At 36.1% G+C, this 21386-nt stretch overlaps 1 protein-coding gene across 1 annotated transcript; it reads right to left on the bottom strand.

Moving 5' to 3' along the window:
- Positions 1 to 1728: 1728 nt before the first annotated feature.
- LOC311291450 (polymeric immunoglobulin receptor-like) lies at positions 1729 to 20597 on the bottom strand (the record flags this gene model as incomplete). The annotated part of the gene is made up of 5 exons (XM_084410485.1): positions 20460 to 20597; positions 19974 to 20297; positions 14963 to 15271; positions 2531 to 2854; positions 1729 to 1805 (listed from the first exon to the last, which is right to left on the bottom strand). Exons 1-5 carry the CDS (start codon positions 20503 to 20505, stop codon positions 1729 to 1731), a joined length of 1080 nt encoding a protein of 359 aa, XP_084266611.1. The 5' UTR covers positions 20506 to 20597.
- Positions 20598 to 21386: the final 789 nt, after the last annotated feature.

Genomic DNA, 21386 nt, shown 5'->3' with positions numbered 1-21386 from the left:
GATTCAACTTAAATCACAAGATTGTATTACAATTATTCAGTCCCACTTATCTCTACTGTTTCACAGAAACCACAAGATTCTCTAAATCTTCTCAGTCTCTAAATTACACAGACAGCTATCCTAGCCGCTTGCACCTTCAACTCTTGTTACAAAAATATGGCAATCTATTCTTAAATACCCTTGTTTTCATAACATTAATACAATAAAGCACATTCACATCATTATTATTGGCAGAACATTAATTTTCATAAGCGACACGGAAAATCTAAATATTCTAAATGGGTTTCACAAAGTTTCTGATTAACTTTAGTCACACGTGTCTAGGGAAATTATCTCCAACCCATAATTTCCTTTATAAAACAATATATTTCCTTAAATGGCTTAATATCAACAAAATATCCAATCTTTGGACATTTTCTAATTTGATATTATCATCAACAACACTGATTACAAAACAAGTATACATTTAACATCCAGAAGCTGGTTTGAACAAGCAAGCGCTGTTGCTGTACTCCCAGCATAGCTGGACCCTTTAGGTTCAAAAGACAATCGTTTTACTTAATAAACATTCCTTATCTTTATATCATGTTAATCCCTGTTAATCATACTCAATGCCTTATTTTTATCTAAAACTCACTTTTCATACCATTTCAACTTAATTTACCTTAACAGGCGTTCATAAATAGTTCCATGAATTCTATCTCTTACAGTACATGCCAGTTCTTTCTGCATCGACTCTGTTCTCTTTTTATCTGCTTCTTTTCCATTCAACAATTCACTGTTTGTAAATTCTATCAAGAAAAACGTTCTAAAAACATTCTATCTTTCCCTAAATGCTAATCCTTTCTGCATTTATTTTCGTTTTCTTCTATCTTCTTCAGTTCAACAAACTACTGTCTGTTCACAGTTTTACACTCATGAACAAAACAACAACCCTTTGTTTAACAATTTTCCGTTTCCCAAATTCTTGCATGCATTTCTGGCTGTAATTTTTTTCCCATTTTACAGAAAAACTGGTGTAGCCTATAAAATTTTGTTCAAGCTTTCTTTGAGATGACCCCATATTGGCTGATTTCTATCTCTCCTGGATTTTCCTTCGACGCGCGTCTAATAATCTGTTAAACGTCTTCAACAGATCCGATTTTGTCACCTCAAATCGGCAAGGTTTAGCAAATATGCTTCCTGTAATTACGGTCTACTCAATCTTTCCGTGAGCACTTTCTAGCGTTCGATTAATTCTGGTTCACCTAATTAATCAGGTGTGGCTCTTCCGTCCACTTTTACAAGACTTCCTCAGGTTACAGAGATTTTGAGTAAAACTAATTAATCAGGTGTGGCTCTTCCGTCCGTGTGGCTCTTCCGTCCACTTACGAGCTAGTTTTCGGCATAAAATTTGACTCGACTTTTGTGTTTGTGAAGCTGCTTTGATACAATCTGTATTGTGAAAAGCGCTATACAAATATACTTGATTTGACAATCTCCCCCTCGAAAACCTTCTCTGCCCGTACCAAAGAGATAGTTCCAGCCACTATGGTTCACCCACAGTTGTATCAAATTACACCACACAAATTAAAATAATTTTACTGTCTCTTACCCGAGATGCTTTTACTGCCACCGAGTTCTTTCTGATTCCAGTGGGTTCCTCCTGGCCCTGATAGCAGTTTTGGCTCTTCTCTCAATTCGGCGAGGTAAGACTAAAGCCTTTTGTGCTTTAGGGTGATCAGTCCGTCAATACGCTTTCTCGGGGCCAGAAGAAACCTCATGGATCGCACTTCTGACACCAATTGTTGTGGCAAAAACAATAACTAACAAAACAGCATCAGGCATAAGAGACATCAGGATTCAAATTGTCCTTAAAAGATATTTATTTCTTGCAAGAAATGTTCCCAGTCTACCCACAGTCCAGCTGCAGGCAGAGTGAGACCCAGAGCAGAGGTTGACCAGCTACTTTATAGTGTTCTATTCAAAGGCTATCTCTTACAGCCCCCACTAAACAAAATAACAAAAGGGACCCCCCCTTGAACCCTCCCCAGCCCGGGGGTCTTCTCACCTCTGAAGTCTCACACACACCTTCCAGCTGTATCAGCATCATAAAAGAAACTCAAAATACATCCAAAGAACGCATGGCATTCACTTGCTAAATCATTGAAAATAAAATACAAAGAAAAGATAATTTTTTTCCACAACAAAGCACGGTAATTCGAAAATACTACAGGTTTTCTACTAATACAAAGCTTAATGCTAAATCCTGAAGTATCCCTTTAATAAAACACCATAAAGTGTAATTTTGTGCCAAAAACATGGAAATCATTTTTTTTTTTTTTTATATATATATACTATTATTTGCTATATTTATTTGCTGGTCAGTGTTGGTTCTTCTGCTGTTGTAGTCTGTAAGGACCTTTGAAATCATTTATCAGATTCAAGCATTCAACAGCCCCATAGTATAAATATACATAACATAGTCCAGATATAATGTCTTGTGTCAATTAAATACTTTTCCACAAGATTACTGAAATAAATGACTTACATGTATTTTTATATGTATTATTGTCCTTCTGAACCGTGAGTTGAACAGGAACCCGGTGATCTCCTACAGAGCAGAAGTACCATCCAGAATCACTGAGTCTCAGTCCAGTCATCAACACAGTGAAGGAGCTTCTCCCATCATCACTGATCTGGACTGATGGATTCTGGGATGTGTCAGTCCTCTTCTCAGTGTAACAGCTCTGATCTTTATATCTGCACCACTGTTCGAGTTTATTCTGATATCCAGAAGTGTAGAAACACTGGACACTGACATTATCACCTTCATGTCCAGATACACTGCTGTTCATCACAGACACATCAGGAGCTGAACACAGACAGCAAACAAACAAACAAAAAAGTCATAAATATTTTTTGAAGATGTTGCATTGTTGAGTTTTACAGTAAAAATATTGTGGCCTGGATAATCAGTTATTTGTCCATTTCCCTGTATCATTTGCACGGGCTGTGATATGGCAGAATGTCCAATAAAACCCTCTAAGAGTTTGGTTTATACTGTTACGAACTGCTCCGAGACACGAGGGTAGAGGATCCAAATGCAGCTTTTATTAAATATATCCAGAATCGTAATCCAACAAGCAGAAGGTCAAGCACAGGAAGACAGTCCAAACAAAACAAAACAGGCAGGGGTCAGAGGCACAAGAGTAAACCACGGGACAGGCAAGAAATCCAAAAAACCAAGAGACAAGAAAACCAGGGAAAAAGCTCAGCAGTGCAACAACATACAAAACTTCACAGTGAGTAATGGAGTGAACCAGGCTATATGGGGTGAACTAAACAAGATAATGAGTTAAAGGTGAATGTGATAATGAGTGCTGATGAGTCCAGGCAGAGAATGATGGGAGATGTAGTCTGTGAGTGAACAAGATAGTCTGGTGTGGAGTGCCCTCTGGTGGCTTTCAAGGGCACTCCAGCTGGTGACCGTTACATATACTGACTGTCATACAGACACGGGATTGTAACAGATCCTCCTTCTCTCACAGTTACATTATCTAATGTCTTCATGCTCAAAGTATCTGTAGAAAACAAACAAACAAACAAACACAAACACACACACACACACACACACACACACACACACACACACACACACACACACACACACACGTTAACAAGTCTTCTACTTTAGAACACTTAGCTTTAATGATAATACTGGTACGAAATAGCTAAAACAAGTTTCAAATTAAATAAAAATGATATGCATCAAATAATTATTTGTTCAGCGTGTTCAGTGGTTTTTATTTGGTTTGACCTCCTGCCTCCATTAACTTATGAATGTGTTTGATGTTGTTGAACTTACAGCAGGTGAAATATGGAAAGGGGGACTTTTTAAGTTTAATACAATATAATGTAACATAATAATATGACAATATGAAAGTGTTAAGTCATGGTCTGAGGAAGGTGATTTTAGAAGTAGTGGGATATAGACATCAAATGAAATGGTACATTTGTGTTAAGAACATTCTAGTGATTTATTATAAAACTGTCATTTTAAAAAAATTCCAAAAGTCAACAATCCACATTTCCCAAATGTCAACAATGAGTGTTGCAACTGTACGGTTACTGGAAGTACTGTCATTTTTTAAGCTGTTTAAAGGTTTTTTATGCAATGTTCAAGTCTTACACAGCTGGATATAAACTGAACAGTGGCTGTAAAGTAGAATATATTATATATACACACTTATTAACTTATTATCAAATCTACATGCAGTACTTGCTCACCCTGCTGTCTTTAAGAAGTGAAATCAAAGTAAAGAAACAACAGAAGAACAGGCTAGTTTATACAAACAAACACAAACGCATGTTTTGAGGGTAGAATGTAATTTCTTTCTTACCTGCAGTGTAAAGTAAAACACCAAGGAGAATCGGAGGAAGAGCCATGTGACCGTCCGAATGAGTAAAAGACAGAACCTGAAATGAAAATCTGACTTCCTCTGATCTCTGATAATGAGCCGTTCCTGTTTCTGTACTCATTTATGTAATGAAAACTGAAGTCTGCAGAGACATCATCAATCCTGCGCGCGCGCACACACACACGCACACACACACACACACACACACAGAAATGCTATAGGAATGGTTTGACACAAGAGTATTTTAGTTAAACATGCACTTGAAAAGATTCAGATCAAAGCAAAGAGCCGAGGCAGCCTTACAGTACAACACTTCCCAAAGAAATATGCACAAATATAATGTACAAAACACTGAAGGCCTTATATTATTGACCCTTAATTCATAAAAAGAGATATTTTATATAATAGTGCATGGTGTGCTTCATGCATCATACGAACCAGGCAGAACAGAATTTACACAAGCATCTTACAATTCCATTCTTGTTTGAGTATCAAGCCCAACAAAACATCACTGACACACATTCAGACAAGAGTCAGGGATGTAATGTAAAAAGCAGAATTGAGAACCTTTTCATACATTATCAATTTCAGGGTGTTACGAACTGCTCAGAGACTTGGGGTGAAGATCCAAATGCAGATTTATTGGGACAGTCCAGAATCGTAATACAGATTACAGGAAAAAGGTCAAACACACAGGCAGAGAATCAAAAACCCAAGACACAGGAGACTAGGATAACGCTCAGAACTGCAGTGCAACAAGACATTTCACAAAATAAGAGTGAATACACAGGGCTTAAATAGACAAAAATGAACAAGATAATAACACAGAAGTGGAAGTAATCAGAACATGATTATCCAGGCAATGGGTTATGGGAAATGTAGTTCATGGTGAGATAAAGCAGAATGATGGAGTGCCCTCAGCTGGTGGTTGTGACACAGTGACAGTTATCACAGTTATGTCAAATAAATGGATACATTTATAACATTGGCTGGCCAAAATAATTTAAAAAGTTTTTTTCTTTCTTTTTTTCTTTGACGTTTCATAATCGTTTTACCATTAAAATTTTGCTTTGAAATGGCAGGTTCCATCATTGTGACAACATGCCCCACTAGATTGGTTAGTGTAATGCAGCCTGGTCTCATTGTTAATACGTAGGTATTAATACGTAATTTTCAAAGATAGAAAACGTACTTTTTGTACGTTTGGATAGATGCTGAAACGTATGATATGGACGTATCTGCAACATTTAAACCTACCATTATTACGATTTTACAGCTACAAAACGTTAACTATTTACGAATCTTTCATATCATATATATCTGTATAATTTCCCTTTTACCGTTTTATAGATAAATGTAAGATCCCTTAACCCTACTCCCAAACCTAAACATACCCATTTTATACAGAATATAAAAAGGATAAAACGTAATGGACAGAGATGTGTAGGGAAATGGCAGTTTTATTAACAATATAGCATTAAAAGATATTTTGAGCCACTAATCCTACTCCTACCCCTAACCTACCCATAATCATTTCTTAAAACTACATAGGCTACAATTATGAAGAAAAACAACAGACATGTGTAATCACAATAATTGATTTATTGCGAAAATGTCAAAACCGGTACCAAAAGTCGTTCACATGACGATGTGTTGCAGTCACAGTCCTCTCTGGCAGTATAAAAAAGTTTTGTATGAGGTAAAGATCAGAATTTAAATGATTAATCCATGTTAATCCGGCTTCGCTCTGCGTGAAGGCCATAGACAGTAAAAGAAATGGACACATTGGATTCAACGGAGAAAAGTGAAGTCAATTAGAAGCACTCACTTCCTGATGGCTGAGCGTACTGCGCAGACTCAAACTGAGCTTGACGACGTAGATGTGACGTGAGCAACCCGTCTGTCTTCTAGTAGCTGTGCCAAGAGAAATCTGAATCATTCCCCTCCGAAACTTGCAAGAGACGGAGAGTGTGAGTAGGAGGTGTCCATGAGCTTGGAGCAGGAGAAACTTTTGCTAAGTATTCTGATTAATTATTTTGTCATTTTGCCTCCACGTCCCCCCGATTGCGCGCGAGCTTCTCCTCCTGTCTATACGGTAATCTCTCTACTGTGCGACAGAGAGTCGCGTGGTTATGACGCAATCGTTAGCCTATTTTTACAAAAACTGCTTCTGCATAACGTAAGATACAAGGTAATGGAGCCTTTTATACATTTTCGTGTTTCTTTACAAATAAATAATGGACAAATGGAGTCTTTAAACGCCTCAGATGTAAAGTTATTCGCTGTCAAAGTGACGCCAAAATGAATGGGAGTCAATGGAATGCTAACAGCAGGTGATGGTCTGCTAATCAATGGCGGCCCCCGGGGAAACTTCAGTTTTTTCTGAAAGATTACCCCCTTGGTGAAGGCACGCGCTAGCCTAGAAATCTAGACGCACTCTAGTGACAGCTAAATGTATTTTACAGCCAGTGTGGTCTAGCAACTCTCAGTTGACTTTTGAGCTGGAAAAACCAAACTCAGGTCAGGCCAATCACATTGTGTATAGAGTAGGCGGGGCGGGCTTAACATAATGACGACAGAGTTGCGACGGTTCCCTGCTACTTGAAAACAAAGAATGGCTGCTGCTCCTGGCGAACAGCGGTCTTTCGAATTGGCTTTGGCCGCGACTCTGGAGGACTTGGAGTTAAGCTTTTCTTTGAGAAAAGAGCAAAGAACGGCACTTAAGTAATTTAGAAAAAAGGAAGATGTGTTCGGAGTTTTGCTGAGTGGATACGGCAAAAGTTTAATATACCAACTAGCCTTCTTCGTTGCTCTGATTGGTTGTAGCGCTATCCTATTGCGTGCAGAGGGATTTTGAGAGACAAGCGTTTACCCCGTCCGTCAGATTGAGCCGTGCCAATGGTGAGTTGCCAGACCTAACATCTTGATGTAGGTCTGGCTTGCCAGGCTAGGCGCGCGCGCTTCTCCATTTCAAGTGTAGTTCACCGACTGAAACACGGCATGTCGCAATTTGTGACGAAGCAGGCGATAGCCAATGAGCGTTTGATAATATCACTGCCGTAAAACATGTCGTAACGCTTCTTGAGGGCGCCATTTTTTTATTTTAATTCATCACGAGCGCGGGATTTGGAGTTTATGGTTGCTGCTGAGAATGGAGATGAAGATCGCTGGATAAAGGGCTGAATTTGGATCTCTTTCTTGCAAACAAAGATTTTTAAGGTTTTAAAGTGTATTCTTGTTTAACACCATGTAGGCTTATCCTCCGAAACTAGTTTGCAGCAGAAGACACGAACAGAGCGAAATGTTATTATTTCTTAAAAGAGTAAACTGCATTTAATAAATGCGACTCAAGATGTAATTGATAAGACAATTGAATGCAAAACATTATGCATAATAGCAATACGTACAAATTTGTAGGTCAGTAGAGTTGTTCATACGTAAATATTTTACGTTTTAGTGCTGTAAATACGTCAGTATTATACGTTTTTGTGTGTATAAAACGTAAGTAAATGTACGTGTGATAGAACTACACTTTACGTAAAAAATACATACACGTATTCTCATGAGATCACAGAATGAGTCTGTACCTTTTATCTTGGGTAATAATTGCAGACATTTTCTACAGCTTTTTGTCTTAATTCGAATGACTTTCAAAAAATAATTATAAATATTCACTAATAAAGTCGAAACCATAAAAACATGTCCAAAGTTCAAATTCAAACTAATAATAAGCAAAATAAATAATGACGAATGCAAATAAGACTAAAACAATACAAGACTGTTCAAACACGGTTTATTTAAATGGTCAGGTTCATATAGAAGGCAAGCATTTGTTAGTGCATTAAACAGATTTTTAAAGGGTACACATTTTTCATGTTGAAAGACAAACTAAACTTTATTTCCAGGCTTAAAAAGATAAAAAAGACAAGTAACCCTGCTTCACTGACTCTTTGAAACTAAACAAAATAAAGCCCCAAAAAGCAAAGGGAAGCATTTGTATCCCTCATTGTTTTTCCAACCTTGCTTTTTTGGGGGGGGCAACATCATCCCACTCTTTCAATAAAAACACACTGATTCCTTCAACAGCCACACAAAGCACCAGCTGACTAAACCCAGCAATATCTTCACCCCCTCCTTCTCCTCCAGGAACGCCACAATCTGAGGGTTTTTAAGGCTTCTCATTAACCTGAAACACCTGCCTCCACTGATCATCTCAACCCACATCATTAGCCCATTACAGGGGTGTAGATCCCAAACAGAACCAGAAGAGGGAGACAGAGACTCTATAGAATACAGCACAGTAGAACAAAACACTCAGATAATGCCTGAATTACAAGTATATACCCAATAAATCATTAAACTGCTAAACTATGCTGGTCAGTAACAATATAAATACATCATATGATACACACGAGACTGAACTGATTAAACCATTTAACTCAGTTATTGTACGCATAATTGCAGAATATTACAGAGAACCGGCGCTGCATGGTCTCTATAGCATCTAAAGGCAGATATTAAAGCACGGTTCCTCAAACTCGGTCCTGGAGGGCCACTGTCCTGCAGAGTTTAGCTCCAACACCTGAGCAAGCTAATCAATGTCTTCAGGATCACTAGAAATTCACAGCTAGGTGTGTTTGATCAGGGTTGGAGCTAAACTGTGCAGGACAGTGGCCCTCCAGGACCGAGTTTTAGGAACCCTGTATTAAAGGGTTAGTTCTGAGGTTAATCTGAGAGCTTTCTGTCCCTCCATTGACAGCCAACGTAACTTCCACTTTCAATAAAACTGAGGCTAAACCACATGGATCACTTTAATGATGTCTTTACTACCTTTCTGGGGCTTGAAAGTGGTAGTTGCGTAGCTGTCAATGGAGGGACAGAAAGATCTCAGATTTCATTAAAAAGAGCTTCATTTGTGTTCCGAAGATGAACGAAAGTCGAACGGGTTTGGAACGACATGAGGGTGAGAAATTAATGACAGAATTAAAAAATTTAGTTGAACTATTCCTTTAAAAATTTCAGGAAGTTTCACATCAAATCTTAAAGAAAAACGAAAACATCACTGAGATGTTAAAAAGTTACAATGAGAACATCACACATATGAGATGATTGTTGAACAGGTCAAGGCATCACGAATGATACATTACTTGGTTTTAAAAATTGCTGATATAAATTTGAGCAGATGAAGAGGTACATGGTAAAACTGTAGATAAAATTCACCATCAGATGGCGTCACACTTGCAGGACAGATGTGTATTAGGCTATATGTGACCCTGGACCACAAAACCAGTCACATGGGTCAGTTTTTTAAAATTGTGATTTATACATCATCTGAAAGCTGAATAAATAAGATTTTCATTGATGTGTGGTTTGTTAGGATAGGACAATATTTGTCCGAGATAAAACTATTTGAAAATCTGGAATCTGAAGGTGCAAAAAATCGAAACATTGAGAAAATCTCCTTTAAAGTTGTTGATTAATGTTCGCGATTGTGCTGCATTCACTCACAAAATAAATGTTTTATATATTTACGATAGGAAATTTAAAAAATATCTTCATGGAACATGATCTTTACTTAATATCCTATTTTTGGCATAAAAGAAAAATCGATAATTTTGACCCATACAATGTATTGTTGGCTATTGCCACAAATATACCCGTGTGTGACATGTGACTGGTTTTTTGATCCAGGGTCACATATGAGCAATTTTACACAGAGAATTTAATGTCCTTATTTATTGTGCAATTAAAATTAATTAAAAACAAAACATAAACTAAAAACAAAACTTTTTTTTTAAATGAACTGTAATTTAATAACTACTAACAAAATTTATGTAGGCCTAATTTGGACATGCATGAAAAGAAAAATGAAGGTTTCAGCTCTTTCTAACGTGTTGTTGTGTCCCTTTTGTCCTCCATTTGGTCAAGAATCCATTTTGGAATGTCCCTGTGATGTAAAGATGCAGAGAAATGAAATGCACTTCAAGACTGGAATTATTCATTTTGTTTCAACTATAAAAGCCAACTACATTTAAACACACACACACACACACACACACACACACACACACACACACACACACACACACACACACACACAGTTTTAGCTGCATACAACCTGTTAACTGTCAGTGTCCCACCAGTGGGAAGCTTAGTGCTCTTTTGTATTGCCTTTTTTTCCTATCACATATCTTATTATTCATCTTAAATTAGGTATCATTCGAAAGCTTAAACTACGGTGGCCGAGAGAGCTCAACTTAAGAAAACACATGCAAATAGAAAAAAACACCAGCAAATTAAGAAAACGTGCTGCAAAAACTCAAAACGCACTCACAGCGCTAAACACGTGTCTGTATTTGCAGCACGTGTGTGTTATCAAACTGATGATGTTTTCTTAATTTGCTGGAGTTTTCTTCTATTTGCTTGTGTTTTCTTCAGTTGCACTTGCAGCACATTGAGTGATCTCAGTATTCATCTTGTTCAAATCAGACATTGCCTTGAAAACGGTAGTTCAGCGGTGTGCACCTCAGGATCTCTAGGGCTGAATCCGAAATCGCTCCCTAATCCCTCATTCACTATTCCCTACGTTAGTCCACTAACACTGTTCACTTGAGGGAGAGAATGAAAAGGAGTGAGCGAATTCGGACAACCGTTGAGCGTACATCGGTTGTACACTCTTTATTGCACTAATTGCGGTGCATTATGGGATTGAATAAGTGCACTCAATAACGTCCACTATGGTTTCGGACACCACTACAAATGTCTGTCCCCTCAAATAATGCCCTTTTTGTGGGTATAGGGGGCGATTTCAGATTCAGCCTAGTACTTTCTCTCTGTTCAGTTTGTTCGGCCTCGTCAATACTTTGTGGAAGTTTATCCTGTGGTCCTGTTGCCGATATTAAAGACTTTTGATCCTTCATCTTCATACGCGTGTTTACAACAAACCGTGACACTTGGTGGCTATTTTTAGGCCTATAGCCAACTTTGGAGCACAGCTTGGTTATCATGTGGCTTTGATGTTTTAGCAATTTCAGAGTCCAAATTTTTTTGTAAAATATATATGTTTGCATAAAATAAGTTTAGTACAGAACATTTTCTTTACAGTAAACTTAAAGTAACTTTTTTTTAAAGTGTTTTTACTTCAGCAGTCTTATTCCAAAATGACATTTAACAGGTTTACACTAACTAAAAACTGAAATGGTACAAATAGATTTATTATTAATTTACAATGACTTTCATTTACTTTCACAAATGACTCTCATTTGCTCAAAACGTCATTAAGGAGCAGGGTGTGAATGGATATGAACTCACAGCCTTTCAAGTTTCAAGTTCACACAGCTGTAGATCCCGTCGTCCTCTGGATACACTGATGATAAAGGCTGTGAATAAACATGATCAGCTTTAAGAGTTCTGTATCACAACCATTAGTCTGTCATTTTTTGTGCTACAAATGTCACATAACAGAAATGCAAAAATAGTGATCATTTACAAAAAAGGGCAATGGGAAGCAGGGGTGCTGAGGATTTCCATTTATTTCCATTTAAGCATTTAGTAATTAATTTTTAATAAACATAATATAAATTGTATGTGGGCACTAAACCTAGTTCTTTCTAACTAGGATTCATTTCATTTAGCATGTGATGTTTTCTTTCTCGAAACTGGATAAGCCTATCCCAATCCTTCCTCTCGTGTCAGACATGAGCTGTAAATGATGTGAAGAAACTGAATCTCAAAATAGAAAATCCAAGTCCACCTTCAGTGTTCTGCAAGGTAGGCAAAAGTTTTTGTGCTAATTTTAATTTCCTGTCGCTGTGCATGCACTTTTATTGTATGTGGCAGTGTAAACAACAGCTCAAAACCCTTTTATTTAAAGGCGAAATTTACTTCCCGTAGACAATTCCCATTGCATTACAGTTGCAAGCAGTGTCGATGATGTCACTAATGTTATGTGCAGTTAAAAATACGGTGTGTAATTTGTCCCGGTGTGTATTTTTGTGTAACAAGTGTTCTTCTCACCAATACTCTTCGTGGAGTTTGATGTGTTTTATAGACACGATATTGTTTCTTAATCAAATGTGTTGACCCCCCTCCCCCAGCACCCCATCCTAAAACAAGTTTCCCTTTTGATTTGGACAAACGGGACGTCCCAGCACAAACTGCAGTGTGACTCAGTCATTCAGAGCATTCAAAGACGACACTTACTGCCTTATGAAAGATCACAGAACTGTAAATCACCGTCACCAAACAGCCGTCCACTGAGGCAGAAGACTGTGAAGAAACACAACTGATGATCATTCATTTTCAATCATCATCTCAGTAAATGTCTACAGAGAGGACTGATGACTTACAGTAGCGGCTGCTGTATTACTGTATTCTACTTACTGTATTACTGGTGTTAAAATGTTCTTCTTCTCTAATGTGACCCCTCTCTGTCAGAGTGAGATATGAAGATTAAATATCATAATATTTTCCATAGACACTGTTAAAAAAAACTTTATTGAATCTTTCCATTGCATAAAAGTTTCTTTATAATGGAAAAAAGTTCTTTAGTGTTTTCAAAATGGTTATTTTATTAAGTTCTTGCACTGAAAGGTTTTTTGGGGAACAAAAAATGTTCTTCTATGGTATTGTTGTGAAAACCAGCTTTTGGAACCTTTATTTTTAAGATTTTACAATTAAAGTTGACAGGGTTTATGAATGGCATATACAAAAGATATAAAATACTTGATTCTGATTGGTCAGTCGTATCATTTTGTTGTCAAATGTGTGTGTATCATGATGCAAAACTGTAAATTTGACCCATTTTTTGTCCCTGTTTTTGTAATTGTGCTAGTTTGATGCCTCTCGAGTCACTTTACAGCCTCTTTCTTCTCACATACTGTAATGAAATCTATATATAAGGTAAATATTATGTCATTTTTTTAATTTCTTTATTAAATAGCTGTAAATGAAGCACAATAATATACTGTCAGTCCTCCAGAAGTGTAAAGAGAAAACTCACCCGGCTTCTTTCTCAGCCTCCAGGTTACTATTACAACGAGAAAAACAAGCAGGAACAGCACAAGCGTCGCTACAAGACTCATGAGCAGAATCACATCATGCCTGCAGTGATGGAGAGACATATTTGTGTTTATCATACAGAACTATTCTCACTTTTAATGTGCAGCAAATTCATCTGTTAAAGCTTTGTTTCTATTTAGAGATGCATTATAAGCAAATTAATTAATTTACATGCCTTAAATAGTTGTTTTGCTCCTCCTGGCGGTGTACTTTTGTATTAATAGTCGCTGAGGCTGTTGTTAGAGATGGATGAGCTTCATCTCTGCAATTAAAATTAACATTACATTATGTTGACATGTAATAGTTTGGTATCAGTTGCTATGAATGACTGAATAACAATGTTCACACTTACATGCGTGTCTCAGGTCTTGAATCAGTAATCATAACTACTGAACAGAAACAGAAACAGAGAAACAAGTTTCTTAGTGTTATCATTAATGAAAGAAGCTGTTTGTTATGGGAGCCCGTTTCCACCACATAAGGAAAAAACTAATGCTTTTGTAAATCATAATTATGACATAAAAAGTTGACTATGTCATTATAGTGTTTTTTGATTTCATAATTATGACTTTTTTTCTTATAATTTAGACTTATGTCATAATTTTCTGTTATAATTATGAATTAAGCATGATTTTATACGTTTTTCATACTTTTTAATGTCATAATTAAAAATGTAGTCGTAATTATGACTTTTTATGTTATAATTTTGACTCATGTCAGATAATTTAGACTTTTGTCATAATTCTGACATTTTATAGAATTTCAGCTTTTTGTGTCACAATTATGACTTTTTATGTCATAAATTCTACTTTTATGTCATAAATATGATTTACTAAAGCATTATTATTTGCGTATGTGGCTGAAATTGGCTTCCATTGTATGCAGTGCATCTAAACAACGACTGTCTCCAGAGTATTTTTTTTTTCTGATGGATAAATGATTACACATGTCATTTCATAACTGGTAATTAAACACATTAAAAATATTTGATCTGATTAACCCAGTTCAGCTGCTCCTTACTGGTTATTATTTCATTCACACTTGTGGGATTTCTGTTTGCAGATGTCTGAGTTGTGTACCTGCAAAACAATGCAAAAAGAGAAAGAAAAATATGTTCACTCAAATATGAAAGTACAATCGAGTCTTATTCCAAACCTGTCATCTGTATACTTATACTTTCTTGCTTCTGTGGAACACAAAAACAATGTACTTGTATGCTCTTCTCGTGTACTTCTTTCCTTAAAAAATACCTAATCAGTCCAAATTGTGAGCAAATCATTTAGACCAGTTTTGGGAACAGGATCAACAGGTTTTTGGGCTACAAAAGTATTTAGATGCATTTGATTCTTTTAAATGGTCAAAAAGTACACCTACTTGTCTGTCTCGGGGTCAGATGGTGTAGTTGTTGGAATATGTGTCACAGAAAGGAGAAAAACATGCAGATATTTTTAGGCCATTAAGAGTGTCAACATTTTTATAGCTGAACTGATTTGTGATCTTACCAGGTTTGGGTTCATTGACAGTGAGTTGAACAGAAACCTGGAGATCTCCAGCAGAGCAGAGGTACCATCCAGAATCACTGAGTCTCAGTCCAGTCATCAACACAGTGAAGGAGCTTCTCCCATCATCACTGATCTGGACTGATGATTTCTGGGATGTGTCAGTCCTCTTCTCAGTGTAACAGCCCTCATCTTTATATCTGCACCACTGTTTGAGTTTATTCTTATATCCAGAAGTGTAGAAACACTGGACACTGACATTATCACCTTCATGTCCAGATACACTGCTGCTCTTCACATACACATCAGGAGCTGAAAACAGTCAAAAAGACAATAAGATTTGTCCATCAAGTGTCTTATTGGCTATAAAATGTAAATAGGCCTATCCAAATTCCCTTGATATTGATATATTTGATATTTGTAAGTGTTTACTTGTTATGGTTGGTAACACACTTTATTCAAAACTGGTTTTATTTTTAACAGTTACAGTCACAGAACCGAAAAACGTGGAAGTTTGGTTCCTGTACTATAGAAAGTTCATTGTTCCACCGATATGCAGGAACGCTGTTCTAAAACACAAAAAATTAACAAAAAATAATATAATTTTTGTTTCCGTATTCAAAAAAAGTCTCCTGCACTGATACCGCTTAACTGCTTTTTTAAACGACATTCAGCGAGTAATGTGATCCAGAACGAATCACTCTTATGAGACGGTTCTTTTCAGTGCATTAAAAAATAGGCTACAGAGCAACCAGTCCAACTCCAGATTGAATAGGCTTGTTTGAGAAGAGCAAAATCTGCGCAGAAGCGATCACCGGTGATCACCGCGAAATGCCGGTTAGAAAGTGTCCGAGTGTGGTCCTGTACCGTAGACTGTATAAAAGGCTCTGATGTCCTGCTGACGTAGGCTATGTAAAAAAAAACTCTTGTGAAGGCGAGGCGGACGTGTCGGATTCTGCAGTTGATCTCCACCGACTGCGCTGAGTAAAAGCGATGGGAAACGATTTGCTGACGACACAGCTTAATGTTCATTGGTTTAAACAACCGTAATATATTATTTTCTTTTACAATGTTTGATTTTAAAACCCTGATATCCTGCTTTTATGTGTATAAATTATGTGTGACTATTCCTAAACTTTCTGACAGTGCGATTTCTCTATGGGTTATGTGATTGTTGTCATATTTAGGCCTGTAAAATAATTATTTAAAAATAAATAAAAGCATATCTGTGGGCCTAATAAACATGTCTTTTAAATGGAAATAAATAACAAGTACGTTGGGTGTCTCGTTCATCATATTTATTGAATATCAAAGGTGTCTGATCCACTACGAGAAGTTTTATCTTTAAGATGTGTGTGACCATCATATGGACAGTAAAAGAGCACACACAATCCCTATTCTAATTGGAATGGAATGGTAAAAGGGTGTTGGTACGTGACAGGAGGCCCTACGGTGGCCGAGAGAGCTCAACGCGCTGCAACTGAAGAACACACATGCAAATAGAAAAACACCCGCAAATTAAAGGGGTGGTTGATTATGATTTCACTTTTCTAACTTTAGTTGGTGTGTAATGTTGCTGTTTGAGCATACACAACATCTGCAAAGTTACAACGCTCAAAGTTCAATGCAAAGGGAGATATTTTCTTTTAAATTAAAGAAATTACTTTTTAAGGACTACAACAAACGGCTGGTAGGAACTACACGACATTCCTCCCGGGTTAGTGACATCACCAACCCTAGAATTTACATAAACCCCGCCCCCTGAACACGATTTATAGATTATCAAGACAGAATATGCTAATCAATGACTAGAAGATAACTACACATAAGTTACATAAATTCACCAACTAACCATTCAGAAATGTTCTCTACATGTTGTCACTTCTTGAGTCTCTCCATCTTTCTGACTCCGGTTTGAACATAAAAGGATAAAAGTTTTTGAAATTTTCAGTGCGTGTCTGTGTGAGGTAAAAGGACACAAGCTCTTGAAGCTTTGCATTTAAAGGAACAGACACAAAAACGGTGCGTTTTTGCTCACCCTCAAAAAGTGACACCTTTAACATGCTATATAAAATATATCTGTGGGGTATTTTGAGCTAAAACTTCACATACACACTCTGGGGACATTAGAGACTTATTTTACATCTTGAGAAAAGGGCATTATACCACCCCTTTAAGAAAACATCTTCATCAGTTTTATAACACACGTGTACTCCAAATACTCACAACACAACCAAATATAGAAACGCGCTTCAAATAGCACATAACACAAGGGAATGTTTCCAGGGGACCCCAATAAGTGACGAACCAGACTGGGACATGCTTATTGCTCGTGAGCATTCCTATGCCCTACTCCCTTCGAAGGGCAGAGCGCTTGAAGTGGGGACTTTGGAGTGAGCAGGGCACTTGTGTGCCATTATGTAGCTGTGCCACTTGGCGAAGTGAGCAACGAAAGACAACGTAATTTCCTCATTATTTTCACCTGGGATGTTCCTATGACAACGCAGACGGTGTCCATCAGCTGAATAGGCTGTTCTTGCAACAGACATTTCTTATTATTGCTGTTAACATTACTGTTGCAAATATACATTTTATACAAAAAGTTTTAGATGTTATATATCTGTGTGTGAGTGAGTGCCTCAACTTTAAAACTTGCCATCTCATCTTTGGACCCTGCATTCCCTAAAGTTTCTTATGAAACTTATTTAAACATAACATGACAATATTTGTACAATGTAACTGATGTATAGATTAATATCTTACCCTGATGTTCTATTTCTCTCTCTTTTTTCATTTCAGCTCATTGTTAACTCTTTTCTCATCTGATGACATTGAACATATTGTTAATGCATTTTGTATATTGCATTCAAAGTTGTTTGTCATAAACATGTCATCTCTGTATGTTTTGCAAAAAAAAAAAAAGGAAAGAAAAGAAAAGTTATGAACTTTTGCACCGTGTTTCTGTATTTAGTTGTATTGTGAGTATTTGGAGCACACGTGTGTTAAAAAGCTGATGAAGATGTTTTCTTAATTTGCGGCCGTTTTTTTCTATTTGCATGTGTTTTATTCAGTTGCATTGTGCTCTCTGTCACCGTAAGGCCTCCACTCAAGGGTAGAATATGATGAACAAATCTAAAAATGTTCCACATATGGTTGAAAATACCATCATTGGCCTAGAGAGAGATACCATTCTGAGAGTTAAGACTATAAAAGAGGAAGGATGCCCTCCCTTCACTGTCACACTGCAGCCACTCTGTGTGACTGTATGACTGCTGGCCTTAACTTAAGAGAAAATAAAATTAGTCAATTTGTTTCTTATTCAGAATTGTTTATTTGTTTATTTGCCATCTCATCTATCTTGCCTGCACTTTTTTCACTCCTCCCCTCACTGTAGCCGCATACTAGTCTTGCCTATATTCAGGCGATGCGCACCTCAAACGAGCCTTATGACTTTATGAGTCAGTTCTTTTTATTAAGTTTTAGGCTTGTTCACATTGCCATTTTGATTTCAGTTGGACTTTAAATGGGACGGTCTAGCCTGAGGATTGTTCTTGTCGCCAACTGTGACAGCTGCCGTTGATGAGTGGCAGTAACGTTTGTACTTTATATTAATTAAACTCTCTTAAAGGGGTTCACAAATTATACACTACCATTCAAAAGTTTTGAATGTTTTTAGATTTTTGAATGTTTTTAAAAGAAGTATCTTCTGCTCACCAAGGCTACATTTATTTGATAAAAAAATTATAATAATAATAATAATATTGTGAAATATTATGACAATTTAAAATGACTGTTTTCTATTTTAATATATTTTAAACTGTAATTTATTCCTGTGATCAAAGCTGAATTTTCAGCATCATTACTCCAGTCTTCAGTGTCACATGATCCTTCAGAAATCATTCTAATATGCTGATTTGATGCTCAAGAAACATTTATGATTATTATCAATGTTGAAAACAGTTATTTACATTTTTATTTCATGATGCTATGATGAATAGAAAGTTCAAAAGTACAGCATTTATCTGAAATGGAAAGCTTTTGTAACATTAAACACTACCCTTCAAAAGTTTGGGGTCAGTAAGAATTTTAATTTTATTTTTGGGGGAAATAAATAAAATAAATCAATACTTTTATTTATCGAGGATGAGTTACACTGATCAAAAGTTACAGTAAAGACATTTATAATGTTAGAAAATATTCTATTTTAAATAAATGCTGCTCTTTTGAACTTTCTATTCATCAAAGAATTTTGAAAAAATGTTAAATGAACAACTGTTTTCAACATTGATAATAATAATGAATGTTTCTTGAGCATCAAATCATCATATTAGAATGATTTCTGAAGGATCATGTGACACTGAAGACTGGAGTAATGATGCTGAAAATTCAGCTTTGATCACAGGAATAAATTACAGTTTAAAATATATATTTTTTATATATGTTTTTTTTTTTTTTTAATCAAATAAATGCAGCCTTGGTGAGCAGAAGATACTTCTTTTAAAAACATTTAAAAAAATCTTACTGACCCCAAACTTTTGAATGATAGTGTATGTTCACCATGGTCCATTTCTATGATAAAGAGTATATAGGCTAATATATAAATCTGTAAACTAACTAATCGCATCTTAGTAATATAAGTCAAAATTGGAATCACTTTCAATCTTTTTTAAGTTTTTTTTTTTTTTTTTTTTACGTATATCATTAGATATTTGAGTAAGTTGAAACCCAATACTTTAAAGGTGTAATTCAGTTTGCTTGTGTGTACAGAGATACATATTATAACCCAACACTTAGCAACACTTTTAGCCTACCTTTTATATTATTTACAATGTTATTTATAGCTTCATTATTTCATTTTTATATTGTATTATATTATCTTTATAATAAATATATAACCCAACAACAACACTTACCTTTTACATTATTTATAACATTATTATTTTAATAAATTGCATTGTCAGAAAAAAAACTGTAGGCTAATTCGTAAATCGTAATTTGGAAAGAAGTTTTTTACCTGATTGTACCGTCAGATACAATTTATAACCAGCGTCTACAGTGCCATAGTCACCAATCTCCACAGCGCACCAGTAATATCCAGAGTCGGAGATCTCCAGTTTGTCCCATCGCACTGTAAAAATACTCTGGTCTGGATAATCACTGATGGAATATTTTCCTGTCTTTCCTGCATATGCCAATATATGGCAAGAGGTCCAATATCTCCCCCAACACAAATATTTGCGGTTTTCTTTGTGTTGTTTACCATACACACATGGAATAATGCCAGATGATCCAGATTTCACTGCTATATTAAGTTCCAGTGTATTAACTCTAGCACCACCTGTAGACAAGAATAAACGTAGGGGAGAAAACATAAAACACAAACTGCACATGATGTGTATAGAATAATTTTAACTTAAACCATTTTAAAAAATTAACAACAGACTGTACAATGGTTTAGTAATACTTTAAACAAAATTATATATATATATATTATTTTTACCTGAGATGTAAAGTAAAATCCCAGAGAGAATCAGAAGGTAAATCATGTCTATAGTGGAGTGTGTGTGCTATAGTGGAGTGTGTGTGCATGAGAGGATCTGGTCTCTTCTTGAACTGTCTCTGTTTCCTCCTGTTTCCGTTTCAGAGCAGAAATATCATCATCGCCTGAAACCACATAAGCGTCAGCAAGCAGAGTAGCAGCAGCAAACTCAAACTAGCCACATCACAACAACAATCAACATTTTACTATGGCTAATTTGATTTGTGAACAGGTTAAAGCATGTTAAAAGATACTGTAGTAGTGGTATAATCTGAATAAGCAGATTCTCTTGTTCAATTTGATATAAAACATTTACTCAAAAATACTAAATAAAACACTTTCTTCACCCACAATTACTGAACAAAATGTTACATTATTCAAGTCACCATTTTGACAAAACTGTGAAAGTGATTAACACAAACTGTTATGTTTAATTGTTATTAGTTTTTTAATCATGGGTTTTACAATATATATATTTCAAATATTACAACACAAAATATTTTAAAACACAATTCATAGCAAAGAATATGGAAAATTATATTAAAGTTTGAGATAAAAAAGTATTGCAATCATCCCCAGTGTCTCATATTTCCTTGTCATCCTTTAAAATATTTAACAATGTGTTGTGGCTACATTGGTTCCTGTAGTGAGTGTGCAAGTAAAATAATAATGTGTGAGTGTGAATCTGCACTGTGGCCTTTGGACAGAAACCAACTACAAAAACACACGAGTCAGTAAAGAAGCAACACATTCACACAGAGACTGACCTCAGCTCCACCGGCACTGTTCACCACATGGACATCAGATACAGTGTGATACATCCAGTATATGGGCAGACAAAAAAACTGATGTCTCTGACGGCCATTCAAAAGAAAAAAGTAGTGTATA

Source organism: Rutilus rutilus, assembly GCF_951802725.1.
Source record: "Rutilus rutilus genome assembly, chromosome: 6".
In the NCBI taxonomy this organism is placed as follows: Eukaryota; Metazoa; Chordata; class Actinopteri; order Cypriniformes; family Leuciscidae; genus Rutilus; species Rutilus rutilus.
Note: the sequence above shows the minus strand (reverse complement) of the source record. Positions and strands in the feature narration are given on the sequence as shown.